The sequence below is a fragment of the Haplochromis burtoni genome, unplaced genomic scaffold (assembly GCF_018398535.1).
Source record: "Haplochromis burtoni strain Fernald_Lab_line unplaced genomic scaffold, NCSU_Asbu1 Contig_49, whole genome shotgun sequence".
Classification (NCBI taxonomy): domain Eukaryota; kingdom Metazoa; phylum Chordata; class Actinopteri; order Cichliformes; family Cichlidae; genus Haplochromis; species Haplochromis burtoni.
The window spans coordinates 123,797-138,333 of record NW_024582410.1 but is presented as its reverse complement, the minus strand read 5'-3'; the positions used below and the strand labels follow the sequence as shown (position 1 = coordinate 138,333).

The 14,537-nt window shown below is 39.4% G+C and overlaps 1 protein-coding gene and 1 long non-coding RNA gene across 5 annotated transcripts in view; one reads left to right on the top strand and one right to left on the bottom strand.

Moving 5' to 3' along the window:
• LOC106632362 overlaps positions 1-2,952 on the bottom strand; it is a 19,783-nt gene extending 16,831 nt beyond the window's left edge. The window contains exons 1-2 of the long non-coding RNA XR_006054369.1: positions 2,660-2,952; positions 1,165-1,292 (exon numbers count right to left, since the gene is read on the bottom strand). This is a non-coding gene — a long non-coding RNA (uncharacterized LOC106632362). The remainder of the gene's footprint in view (positions 1-1,164; positions 1,293-2,659) is intronic.
• Positions 1-14,537, top strand: part of anks1b (ankyrin repeat and sterile alpha motif domain containing 1B) — a 274,655-nt gene that overhangs the window by 141,553 nt on the left and 118,565 nt on the right. For all 4 annotated transcript variants that reach the window (XM_005947551.2, XM_005947550.3, XM_014329283.2 and 1 more), the window contains one exon: positions 10,827-10,983. In XM_005947551.2, the coding sequence (XP_005947613.1) occupies positions 10,827-10,983 (157 nt within the window). The remainder of the gene's footprint in view (positions 1-10,826; positions 10,984-14,537) is intronic.

Genomic DNA, 14,537 nt, shown 5'->3' with positions numbered 1-14,537 from the left:
AAACACATAAGGAACAACGTAACAGATCAACCCAGGAAGCATGGCCTAAATAAAGAACAAAATACAAACATACATGAAAACTAAGACTACTGGGCCCACATGGCCCAGGACCATGACAGTTTACGTGTGGACGAAAGGTGCAAATGCATAGAAAAATCTGCGTTTTCAAAAATACCCAGGTACGTGTGGACGTAGCCTTCAGTATGACTCGAAATGAGTGACTGAGCTCATAAACTGATCAGGAAAAGTGTTCACAGAGGTCAAGTCCAATGGCCCTTCTTTTGGGAGGGATGTTTTTTTTTTTCGTGGCTCTTCATAAGGCTGGTTAGTGGTCTCCAACCACTGCGGTAACCTCAGTCATGGTGGCCTGTGCTTGAAGAAAACAGTTTTCACTCAGCCATAAAAACATATTACACACAAACATAACAATCAAAAAGCAAACACTGCAAGAATGATAACAATACTGCTAGCGTGACAACTTCACCATTAACATTCCCATGAGTCCCTGCAAAAACCAGGCATAGTCTGCATGGTTGCCTCACTTGGGGCTGACATATACATTGCCTTTAATTCTCTTTTTTCAGCAGTTTTAAATGTTTGTAATATTGGCCAGTGATTAACAAACACAAGATCAGACTTTTAAATCAACTACTACATTAACCTCCTAGGACCTAGAGTGCACATATGTGGACATCACATTTTGGGTTGTCTAGACCAAAATACTAAATTTTGCTCTACAAGGGCCTGATTTCCACTTACAAGGACATTATACTGCCACTGTTCTATCGAAATGTAAAAATGTGGATCTCATTTTTCTCAGAAACAAAAATCAGGAAAAACCCCCCCACATAATTCTTTGTTTTTACATTCATGAGGTCTCAAACAGCCCAAATAGCAAAGACAAATTGAAAATGCATGCCATAAAAGAGTTAAGGTCTTAAGCGGTTAAAGATTTGTTTTGTTTTTTTAATCTGTTCATATTTAAACAGCTTTGAAAACAATGGGATATCAGCTTTCAGTTTTTGCTTCTGGTTTATCAGTAAGGTTGTGTAAATGCAGCCATGGGAAATAAAATAATAACTGGGAAGTTAATTTCAGCTCCAAACTAAATGTGCTTCCTGCTGCAAACTTTTTTTCTCCCACCGTTACGCAACGCACACTCACCTTAGCAGCCTTTTGTTGCTTCAGAACTTCCTCCAAAGTTGAGGGACCTGCAGTTAAATGCAGTAAAAGTTTGGTCACACAGCAGTGGCTCTCTGTCTGCAGTCTCTTGCTCCAGCTGGTTGCCGTGTCTGTGGGATTAAGCGTGGAGCCGAGGGAAGCCGCAGTTAGAGCTTTGCTCAATACAGTAGCCATCATGGGGAATGTGAAGGGTGTAATTTTCTGTGGAGTGAGTGTCGGTGTCCCATGGGTGGCTCAGCTAGCTAATTTTCGAGGGATTAGCCAGCCATGGAGGGAAATCCAATTCTGCAAGGCAGTCCTTGCTCGCTGATTGGACCAACCTGCACCTCTGACTTTTTCTTTCCTTTTCTTCTATTTTCCAGTTTCAGATTTACTTCACTCTGTCCTTTAATTCTCAATCAAATACTCCCTATACCTTACCTATTTTTGTGATTACCCGAGATCAAACAGTAATCCGGTCGTTAAGTGATGACGTGATGAATCCTACTTCCGGCCCTAAAGTAGTCTGCGTTTAATATGGCTTTTGTGTTGTTAACATGTATAATGTTTTGTATATTCTTCTATTTGATCTCAAAAAGCTCCTAAAACAGTCAGTGATCACTGTTGACCTCCCTCGGCTTTTATTACCGCTAATCATTTATTTAAGCTCAGTTTTTAAAACCTTAGGATGTAACTACAGCCCAGCCTATGCAGCAGTATATGAATGACTAACCTCGTATTGTGGATGGATTATCTCAGTTGTTCTCCTGCCTGAAGTTTGGTCCTTTTACAGCATCCAGCAAAGTTAGCTTATATTATGCTAACATAGCTGTGTCGCTAGCGGTCACGTAGCACATCATTATATACCAGCTAGCCAAACTTCAGTAACCCTACAAACGTCACTGCTGTTTAGTTTTCTGTTGTCATTTATGTTGGAAATGATAACAGAGCTGTACGTTTTAATTTGTTTCCAAAACCCCGCAGTCAGGACATGCTATATTGTATTTAGATAGAAGCTAGCGAGCTAACTTCCTGCTAACTTCTAACTCCGTTAAATGTCATAAATTCCGTTTTCATGGATGCCTGGATGTTAAACTCAATTGTTACACCTGGTAGAGCAGAACGCTGATAATTTTATTAAAGATGAAAGACTTTAGAGAATTTTTCAACTCTCAGTAATGCCATAGTGATCGTTTGATATATGGACCTGCAGCGGAGTTTAGGTCCAGACACGGCTAGTGACGCCAGACTTAACGACCGGATAGAAATTTTAGAGATGTACTTAATTGCTTTCTTGTAGAATTGTATGGGAAACAAATCCCCCAAATCATAACCCACAACAGAACACATAGATGGAGATGAAGTTTTGACAGAATGGATACAATTGTGCCTGTGCAATGATTAAAAAAAAATAAAAATACAGCTTTTTTTACAGCATTCTGCAGGTTGCCAGATGGGATTTTGGTCAATGTTTGATTATCAAGAAAGAAGAACATACCCATTCAGTTTTGAACTGCCTTAATCTTTCTTCACGTTCTGTCCCTTTTCTTTATTGGTATCCTCTACTGACCGCACCCCTCAGGCCCTCAGAGCGTCCTTTGTCCTTTCTTGTGTTCACCCCTCCTCTTTCTTTCTAATCAAATGGTCTCCATGAGGAAATGCCAGCAAATTATAGCGTCTATTCATATCTGATGGCCTGTGAACTCTGTGTACAGTGTGGGGTGGTGGATTGGCTGTTGGGTGGTACAGCGCTGGGTTTAACTGAAAAAGAGAGATTTGGGATTTAAGTTCCTCGGATGTAACAGAAGCAACAGCACATTTCCTGGTTGGGTTATCAGGCCTGCGCACATGCAAACAGGCACGCACACACAAATGCTATACATAACGAGAGTAAACTCAATCAGAGAAAAACACACAAAATATGCATGAAAGCTCTGACATGATCACACACGCATAAAACCCCCACCAAACTGTATCTGCAGCAGACAGACACGTACAAATGCCACACTGCATTATTACACAGATATAATCAGAAACAATCTTCTGGCCACATGTGGAGGCACATAGACATACACACACCCAAAACGCACACTGTCAGACGTTTAATCTGGCCTGGCAGTTGGATGGGAGCTGCATACGACCTGCTAATTAGTGGCCAGAGGAGGCCTCTGTTTGTCTGCTCTCTTCCTGTTCAGCTCAGACACAAGTTTCTCTGTCCTATCTCTTCCCTTTAAGATAGAGCGAGAGAGAGAGGGAGGGATATGAATGAAGACCGAGTGTGTCTGTTTGTTGGAGGCACAGCACACACTTCTCTGCGTGAAGCCTTTTTGACCACATTTTAAAGCTTTTTGACCCCCCCATCACCTCCAGGGACAAATGAGAGAATACCATCAGAATATCAGGTAGCTAAACCTGCTGTCACCCTGCCGGATTAATTTCATCTCCACATTCAGGTGCTCCTAGGCTTCTGTCGAAAGATTTCTCGGCACCAACTGTCCTGTTTGAGATAGGTGGGACATGTGCTGTAGAGAGACTTGCTCAAACTTTAAGTTTGTTACTCTCTTCAGTGAAGCCGGATCGCTTGCTTTCTTGTCTCTCTTTGGCTTACTTTAGTGTAGAAAAAACAAGCACGTTGTCTGAGTTGCCTCCCATTTCTGTGCATTTTTCGTCTTTGTGCGTGAGGAAATCCTTTCTCCTAACTTACCGCACTCCCACTTCCTCTGCTTCTGTTCCTGAGCACAAAGTTATTTTCCTCTTCCCGCTCTGTCTCTCTGTCTCGTGCTCATCTCCTCGGGATTCGCTGACACAAACTCCAAAGTAAGTGTTGAGTAGGATCCTGGCGTCCTTTTGATCTACCTGTGTTTTCCTCTCCCTTCTCTTTTCGCTGTCTGTTTCTAGTCTTATCCAAAGCTGTGGTTTTTATTACACCTGTCAGATTTGACCTCCTTTCTTTTGCCTTGTTTCTGCCAAAGCAGCCAGGGTGGACGCTGGAGATTTAACAGGAATAATAAAAGGTGATGTAGAAGTGAAAGAGAGAAATGTAGCTATACCTGGTAGCAAAGGGTATAGCACAAGTTACAGCACAAAAATAGGTCTTTTTCAATACAATTATTGATTATTTATACCTGTATTCATTTAAGGAATACAGTTAGTTACAGTTCTAACTATTGCCATTCTTTCAGTTTTCACCATCACTGCTTTTCATTTTGTTTTTTCCTCCCTTCAGATGCTAGTGGGGCAAAGCTTTCATTATTTCTTTCTGGAGATTTTGTCATATGGTTTTCTTCAGTGCATCTATTAATCAGTGTGACTCCGCTCGTAGCGTTTCAAAAGCTCTGGAATACAGAATGACATCCTCGTTGTTCCTGTGAACAATGGAGACAGTAGCTGAGATTATTCATAACTTTTCCCACCAAAATTTACCATGCGAGTCATTTATTTTCAGATCACAACTGAATTTCCTATGAACTCTGACACTTCCTTTTAAAAAGACAATGGTTCCACTTGTCTCTGTTTCGTTTTGGACCTCTCTTCACTGGAAGTGAACAGTAACTCGGAAAGCTTTATCTTCGTTCGCTCTAAAGTACTGCCCCCTCCCAGCTTCGCGCTTTGGAGCAATCTCATGCATTTCCTGGCAAATCTGACCCACTGAAAAACCCCTTTGGTATGATTACATTCCTACTAATAGTAATAATAATGCTTCAATTTTCAAAACATAGATCCAAAATGCTTTGCAGAATAAATTGAAATGCCACTGATTGAAAATCGAGAATCAAAAAGAAAATTAAACACAGTTAAAACAAAAGCAAGTAAGAGCAGAATAAGACTTGGACAAACAGGGTAAATAATATGGCAGTGAGGTCAATACAATACAAATAAATGAATAAGAAAACAATCCTTATAGAAAAACAACAACCAAGAACAACTTTACGTAAAAATACGTTTTGAGGTATGACTAATGGTCCAATGTTGATCGCTCCTTGCTGAGATGATTTTTGTAGCTGCACGAGCTCGTCCATGGAGATGCTACATTTTATTACACCAACTTTGCATGTGCCTGATTTTCCAGAGTTTAAACATGTATGACAGTAATGACTACTCCACCTAGGTGTCTCCAGCAGCCATGGCTTTATAAGAAGACGCAAAGTCTGCTCTCCCCAGTTCTTCTTGTAAAGACATCCACAGTTGCAGGGCTCTAACACAAAGTGCCCAAATTCTTTTTGTAATGATGCCGGCTATGGGAACAGCTAAGAGGGCCTGCAATGGAGAATGCAAGCAGAGGAATTCCTGATGTTTGAGGATAATTTTTCCCCTTAAATTTAAATCCGTAAGTTGTAAGTTTACTAGCTGTCAGTCACATAACAGTAAAAAATTATCTTTATCTATAATTCTCTATATGATTCAACAGAAGCATATGTTAAACTTCTGCCTTATGTGATTGTAAATATACTTCAATTCAATTCAATTTTATTTATACAGCGCCAAATCACAACAATAGTCACCTCAAGGTGCTTTACATTGTAAGGTAGACCCTACAATAATACATACAGAGAGAACCCCAACAATCAAATAATCCCCTATGAGTAAGCACTTTGGCGACAGTGGGAAGGAAAAACTCCCTTTTAATAGGAAGGAACCTCCAGCAGAACCAGGCTCAGGGAGGGGCGGCCATCTGCCGTGACCAGTACTTACATGTAAAGCCAGGATTGTTGCTAGACACAGTGCTAGATGAGCGCAGCTCCCCATTATTCAAATCCCAGTTATTTCTTTACTTATTTTGTAATGCAAAAAAGTCAGTTAAATTTATTTAAACATTAAATTATGCCATCTACTTTTCAGCAGTTGCCTTCCTGACAGACTGACTAGTCACTTCAATGATAGTATACCTCAATTCTGATGGTTTTTGTTTGTATTATTGCATGTTCTTGTTGCCTATTTTGCTGCTTCTTTAAAGAAAAAGTCAACTCTTTTTTTTCCATTTACCATCAATCTAAACGAATCCACCGCAAAAGGTAGAGCCTCTTAAAAAAATTTAAAAAGTGAGATTTTACTGGACCCCAGAAGATCAATACTGAGGCAGTAAAAGTGTGACGGCGATGCTGAAAGTCAGGTTTGTCAGGAGAAACACTACACTGATTTGTGGCACAAATCTGGGAGAGTAGGCAGCTCTTCAGAAAACATGGCAAATCTTTCCAAGTTAAAGCAGTGGAGCCATCAGCTTTATAACAGAAAGTGACAGCTTTAATGGGAATCTCAGTTGTAATTTGAAAACAAACAATGAGTAAAAAAAATGAATCATTTCAGCCATATTCTCATTTGGATCATGAATCAATGGGTTGTGTGAATTAGCCAAGTCTGGAAATAAATCCAGTGACAGCTCTCATACAGTCATTACAATGCATATGCTGGTGATGGGCACCAATCACAAGGAAGGTGAGATTTACCATAACAATATATAATAAATAAATAAATAAATAAATTGCATTCATCTACCAAACTTCCATTTTCATATTATAGCCTGGGGTAAGGGGTACCACTGATTGTTGCTGTGAAGTAATCAGCCCGATTGCTGTAAGCATACATGCGGTGACATAAATGAGGCCCCAGGTTGTAAATCAATGTATACATGCAGAAAGGCAGTAATCAGATTGTGCTTTTAGAAGCTATTGCAGTAATAATGACAAGTTTTGCTTCCTGATTTTTACTCATGACTGTGTAGTGACAAAAATGAGTTTTACAATAGATAAAAAGTGCAATCTTCCATAAACATTTAGAGGCTACTTTTTAAAACAGTTCTCAGCCCTGTTCTGAATGCAATTATTTTCAATGGGAGAATATGTTACTGTTATGTTTTCTATGAAACAAGCTTTTATTTCTGGTGTAAATCTATCACAAAAACCAAAAACACCTTTATACTTCTATAGCTGTTGCAATCTGAATTGATCCAATAACCTTTGAGACGTATCAGAAAAAAATTAAAGCGTCAGCTCTACTGTGAAGCTGATAAAGGTTTGGGGTATAGAGGTGTGTAAACCCATATGTGGTTATGGTTTGGTACAGTCTTAAAATCAATGTGAACATGATTTGTTGCACCTTTAATGGTCAAAATAATCTTTATGTCTCAGAAATGGCTCTTTATGGCTGTACTGGAGTGCTCTCAACCTTTCCTTCAGCTCTGTGAGGGAAATCTCTAGCTAACCAGGCTGTCACGTCAAATCTGTCAGCCGAGACGGGGCCACCTGTGGACTGAAGGCGCATAAGTCTGACTGGGTCTGACTGGATTAGTGGTAATGGCGGCCTAATCGAGTGCTGATGGAGATGGAAAAGGGGTAGAAAAAACAAGGGACTTTGAGTTTGTGGGCCTTTTAATGAAGTGGGGTGTGAAATAAATCCCAGACTGAGTGCAGAAGGTGTGAGCGAGAGAAATCATCAAAGGACTGATTGCTCTGTAAGCTAGAATGATTAATCAGTTTTGAGTGTGCTCAGTGTGTGATTGATGGCCTGGTGCAGTGTGGGTAATGTAGTAGCAGATGCTGACAAGAAGAGTAATGGCTGTTGAATTAGAAAAGAGATTAGGAGAAGAGGAACGGAAAGATGAAGTCATTGGGTTTAGAAATATGTATGAAGCAATGGTGAGAACAGGGGCAGCCACACACACAGTGAAACGTTCACCACTGATCCCATTAGTAAGAGTACAACTTGGAGAAGGTTGCCAAGTGACACTTCAGAAATGATGATGGAGTCTAAGGGAAAGGACAGACATCCAGAGGCTGAGTCGCTGGAAAGAAATGTTTTGTCTTTTTGGCTGAAATGACGCTCGCCCCTGTAACCTTTTCCCCTGCTTCACATCACTCTCTCTTGTTTTTCATTCTTTCTTGGTACACATCTGCCTCACAGATAATGGACCTTTTGGGCTTCAGCTCTCTATCTGAGCCCTTTGGGGCTCAACCTTTTCACCAGCGCCGCAACAAAGTGCAATCTAAAATTTTCCTGAAATACCCAGAGAGCAAGGCTGTTATATAAAGGTCCCACAGAAACATTTCCTTATTTATGATTCTAAATTATTCAAATGAGAGCTGATTTTCAAAATGCTGCAAGCCTCATTTTGCTAAAAATCAATGATCTGTCTCATTTAATATGCAAATGACATTTCAGGCATTCTGCAGTCTGCAGTTTAGTCAGAGTGAATTACAATAAGGCTCACAAATGTGTCCAACAGCACTTATTGAGAGAATTGAATGAAGAGTATCCTGTAATTTCTATTAAGGGGCGGATAAGAAATAATCAAGAGGAACCTTTTAAGTTTATTGTGCAAGTTTGGATTTCTAACCTTTTATTTTGGGGAAATGGGAAAAGAAAATCCAACCTGGCTCTGTTAACGGACTAGAGAGAAACCTAAAGAGAGAAAGTAGAGGCAAACAAGTTCATGTGTTTGATTAGGATAGAAGTTAAATTTGTGAATGGAAATAAGAACTCCCCTATTCCTTAGACCTAAACTAGTTGTCCGTTAAATAAGTTAAAAATGTTACAAAGACAAAAGTTTAATGTTTGCAAATACCCTTAAGACACTTGAGCCTTGAGCCACCTTTAGCAATAGCGACTTGAACTTATCTCTCACATCATTGTGAAGGTATTTTGGTCCACTCTTCTTTACAGCATTGTTTCAGTTCATTGAGGTTTGTGGGCATTCATTTATGCACAGTTCCCGTCACAGCATCTCAATGAAGTTGAGGTCGTAAGTTTAACTTTGCCATTGCAATTCGTGCTGTGCTTGGGATCTCTGTCCTGCTGCATGACCCAAATTTGGCCAAGCTTTGGCTTTTAAACAGATGGCCTCACATTTGACACTAGAATACTTTGGTATATAGCGGACTTCAAACAAGCCGGTGTCCTCCTCTATTAACCTTCGTTATTTTGCTAAATAGTTTTAATATGCTCATATTTGTTTTTACTATATATGGTGCTGGGCATTATGGCCAAACATTATGGACATTACTCCAAAAATAGTAGGTAGTTTGTTTAAATCCAACTTTTCAAACGTAAGCCGTGCTGTCTTCAGCTTTTACTCCTCTCTTCTGTGGAACCAGCTCCCAGTTTGAATTCTATTTTTAAGATTAGGCTTAAAACACTTCCTTTTGATAAAGCTTATAGTCAGGGCTGGGTCAGGTGACTAAACCCAATAGACCTTGGCTGCTGGGGGCTGCCCATAATGCTGTCTTTACACACTTTTGCAGTTTCTCAGAGCATTGTCTAACCTTGGGGTGACTTTGCTGATATGTTCACTCCTGGGAAGATTGTGGCATTATGTTAACACACACCTGCTGACTATGGTTGCTGCTTGCGCTCTTAATTCCTGTGAAAGCAGTTAAGATGTATCTTGTTCTTTTTCACACAACTTTTTTGTCTTTGTTATGAAGTTTTGCTGATTTCGTTTCTCACACTTGAAACCTCAGCTGGGTTAGGGGTAAACCCTTGCACAAGGTGCATCTTAAAAACCTTGCCTATCAAGATAATCATTTACTTCGCTGCTATTTTTACCCTGCAAATAATTGGATTTTGATTTATTTATTAATTTAATTTGTATTTCAAACAGAAAAACTAACAATTAAAAATTTTCAGGTTAATTCTGCCTTTTTTTTTTTACCTTTAATGTATGAACTCTGTCCTCTTTTTCTTAGTGACTCCTTTCCTCTTTTACGCATAAATATTTTCACGCCATGTGATCATACCCTGAAGCTATTGCACCATCAGAAGATCAGCAGCCTGCTCTCTCAACATTTAATAAGTTGAAATAAAGCTTTTGTATCCCCTTGTATGTTTGTACTTCAAGGTTAGGGTTTGGCTTTGGTTATCCTATCCTATTATTAAAGGATTTTGATCACGTTCATGAGATTCGTCACATTAAGCCTTCAAAGATTAAAGTAAAAACTGCAGTAATGTTACAGCAATTATATGGGGGAAAAGTTGTCTCTTTTGTGTTAAGGAAAAGCTCCAGGAAAGTCTTGTCGATCACATTGAGGACAAAAGCCCAAAGTGACTTTCGGATTTTAAAGAAACGAGGAAACTTCAAACTTTTTCCAACCCTTTATTTTAAAAGAAGACTGGCCTAAACCTTTGATGATAATCCAATTGTGTGAACACGGTTGGACTTGAATGATAGCCTTGAGCTGAACTCGCATTACTGATCTGATGTGGTTATTTTCCTTTGTTGTTTGTAATGAAGTACCTCAGGCCAAGGCAAACAAAAAGAACTTTAGCCCCTTAACAGACCTTTTTTTGTCTTAAAAAAAAGAAAATCTGCCCTCTCTTGCTTTTAAAAAGTCACAAAATAAGAATTCCTGGCTGGACTCAATCAGAGGCTTCTTCACTTCCCTTTTCAAAGACCATTCATTAACATGACACATCATCTATGGGTCTCTGGAAGGGTATAATACCAGTTTGGCTGAAGTACATAATTAATGATGTAATTAGTGGTGTTTGTCTTATAATGAATGGAGTGCGGCTGGTAGCTTCCAGTGGAATCATTTGAATAAAACATGTAAAATTATGGTGGTGTAAAGAAAAACAGCTATCAGATTTTTCTTGTTGGTGGCTATTATGATATGTTTAACAAACTACCCTACCATTTCTCTTTCCGTGTTTTTTTTTCTTCTTCTCCCTCCCAGGATTCAAAGCGTTCGGCAGAGATCGTCACTTCTCCTTCGCTGGATGTTTTCCTTCCAGAAGACGAGGACAACCCGTATGAGTCTGTGACCACCGCTGTCACACGCAAACCCTCCTCTCTTGATATCAATCAACGACTCAACGCCTGTCCACGCAATGGTAGGATAGCTACACATGTATCTGGCACCTAAAATACTAAAACAGTCCAGTAACTTGCATTTATAAACTTAGGTGTCCTTTTATTTAGGTTATGTAAATATAATACTTACTTGAATATCTAAGACTTTAGACACATTATTAGATACACCTTGCTAGTACCAGGTTGGACCCAAGTTTGCCTTCAGAATTGGCTTCATTCTTCATGGCACATTTTCAAGTACTGGAAACGTTCCTCAGAGATTTTGGTCTGAATTAACATGATGCTACACATCCATGATGTGAACATCCTATTCCACCCCTGGGATCTGGTGACTGTGCGAGTACTGTGTACTCATTATCATGTTCAAGAAACCATTTTGAGATGATTTGAGCTTTGAGAGATGGCAAGATATTCTGCAAGCACACTGTGGTCACAAAGGGGTTTACACAGTCAGCAACAATACTAAGGTAAAAAACGTTCAGTGCCAAGAAAATATCCCCCACACTGACCACAACCAGCAGCAGCATGAACTTTTGATAAAAGGCATGTTGGATCCATGCTTTCCTGTTCTTTACACCAAATTGTGCCCATGCTGAAAATGAGACCCATCAGACCAGGCAGCAGTTTTTCAGTGTTCTGTTGCGCAATGTGAATTGAAGGCTCAGTTCAAGCCTTAGCTGGCAGGAGTGGCACCTGGTGTTCAAATATGCTCCTCTGCATTCATTGGTTGTATATAGTGGTTATTTGAGCTAGTGCTTTCTTTCTATCAGTTTGAAGCAGTCTGAACATTCTCTTCTGCACTCTTAACCCTCTCAGGCTCAAATTAAACTTTTTGTTGCTAATGCACAACCAAGTCCTGCAGTGGTACTTCTGAGTAAAAAAAACCCTCATAAAATATGTATGTGGGGTAATCGGGTTGTTAGTTTTTAACTGTTGCAAATTGGCAACGCCTGGGTCGAGAGGGTTAAAGCGTTACCAAGAGTGCTGTCACTGACTGGATATTTTCTCTTTTTTTAGGCCATTCTCTTTAAGTCCTTGAGATGGTTGTGTGGAAAAATCCCAGTAGATGAGCAGTTTGTGAAGTACTCAAACCAGTCTGTCTGGTGCCAACAACCATGCTGTGTTTAAAGTCACTTAAAGTCCCCATTCTGATGCTCTGTTTGAACTTGATGTCTTAACCATGTCTGCATGCCTAAATACATTGAGTTGCTGCCATGTGATTGGCTGATTGGATATTTGGGCAAGAAAGTAGCCAGTAAGTGTAGGTTTTATTTAGGGGTGCAACAATACTCGTATCAGTATTGAACCGTTCGATACAGTGCTTTCGGTTCGGTACGCATATGTATCGAACAATACAAAAAAATGTATTTATTTTATCAACTTTTCTTCTGACGATGCTGTCTGTGTTGAGCGCTCAGTGAATCTGCGTTCGCCTACTCCGCCTAGGCTGCACTGTCGAGTGCAGATCCACCGAGCGCAGCGCAAGCTAGCAAGACAGAAGCTAAGCTCGTAATTGAACCTCCCCCACCCTCATTCAGATCTGGCGTTTGGAACTATCTTGGTTTTCATGTGAAGTATGACCCTGATGGTAAGCGCGTCATCGACAAAAGTAAAACAGTATGGTGGATGTGCCACGCAATGCTCAATTGGTGGGAATTAGTGCATTAGCGCAGTTAGCTTGTTAACGTGTTGACGCCGTCCAGCCCCACTCATGGGGCGATCCGCGGTAACTCGTTAACGGAGATTTGCTGCGTTATGGCGTTAATGTCATACAGAAAATGTACAGTCTGTCACTGCAGAAAATCTTAGAATGGTCTTAGAATAATTTGACAGTGGAACATATGGTACATTCAAGTACAAGCCATGATCCATATGAAAATCCCACTGCTGTGAAGATCACGACTTCAGTAGCAGAAACGAGCCAGCTGAAAGCCAAACATATTGCCTATTCAACATGAACACACAGTTTTATGGCAGTAAACAAGTGTGGAGACAGTGGGTGAGAGTGAGAGCAGCAGTGTTTGGGATACATGCATTGTTAAAAATATGGTGGCTTTTGTTGGTCTTCATTTATTTAAGGCAGCTTAGCTGATTTTTAAAATTGATGACCGAGATTAGATGTTAGTATCAGGGTAATATACAGATGAGGTCTGAGTTTCTATTTTAATTTTCCACTCCCCAGTAATAATTAGTTCCTAAAACGTACTTTTAATTTGTGTACTTCATTTTCATCCTGTCTTTATCACCTCATAAACATAACCTTAAAATCTTTATAGATCCTGCTGCTGCTTCAGCTTTGTCAACAAAAAGCTTACCAACGATTGGAACTCAATATTTAATTGACATCGTATCAAAAGTTGAAACTTTAATTAAAAAAAAAAAAAAAAAAAATTTGAAAGACTGAGTGTAAAAAAAAAAAAAAAAAAAATATATATATATATATATATATATATAATATTATATATATATATATATATATACATAAATATATATTAAAAATAATTTAAAATATATTAAGTTAGAATAGAGGCCTGTTTATCACTGTGCATGGAGAGCAGATGCTTCTGTTGCCTTGCTTTGTATATAATTTCAACTGCTCAACAGCTTAGGACTGCCATCTTTTCATATTACAGAGGTTTTCATTGCCAGATTAGCACCCAGAGTCTGTTACTGTTACTGTAGTTTAAATCTACAAAAAAACGTGGGTTGGAGCAAATTAATAACTAATTAATATCATATGCAAACAGTTGCTCGTTTATATTCCTAAATATTGAGGTTCCTTTTAGTCTAGGAGCAGGTGGAAATAAATATTTTATCCGTGAGCTAAATAACTGTTTCTGCAAACAACTGAAATAATTAAAATGCATTGACTAGGGTTCATTGATAAATATTTAATGGCATCTTCCACATTCAATACTGACATTAATAGAAAGTGGTCAGCTGCTAGATTTGGGTGTTAAAACGAAATAGTTGATGTAGAATATTGATCGCGTTGCATCTCTCTCTTCCACAATGTATCTTCTATTCTGTCTTCTGCCCATCACCTCAAACTGCTGATGTCAGATGGCTGCCCCTCTCTGAGCCTGGTTCTGATCGAGTTTTTTTTTCCTATTTAAAACTGAGCTTTTCCTTTCCACTGTCACCAAATGGTTCCTCAAAAGTAGTTGTTTGCTTCTTGGGGTTTTCTCTGTATTACTGTAGGGTCTCTACCTTCTTGTGATTTGGCACTGTGTAAATAAAACTGAATTGAACTGAAAGTGTATTACTGATTGCTAAAAAATCTTCTTCCAGGCATGGGTGTACTTCTTGAGAAGCAGTGCAAATATTGTATTTGCACTGCTCTCTGAGTAACTTCTAACTTCTTTCAGTCTAAAAATGCGTTTATAACTAAAGCAGCAACCATTCAGCGATTTATACCTGATTCGGTGTACCTTTTCACTGTCATCCACACTGTTTTCTAATCTGTTTCTAGCATGAGCTAATCCCTCGGCCTTTGACCTTTCAGTCAGTTCTGTTTGCTCACCGCTTGTTTGGTCTGCGGCGTTGTGCCTCTGCACCCACGACAACAAACACC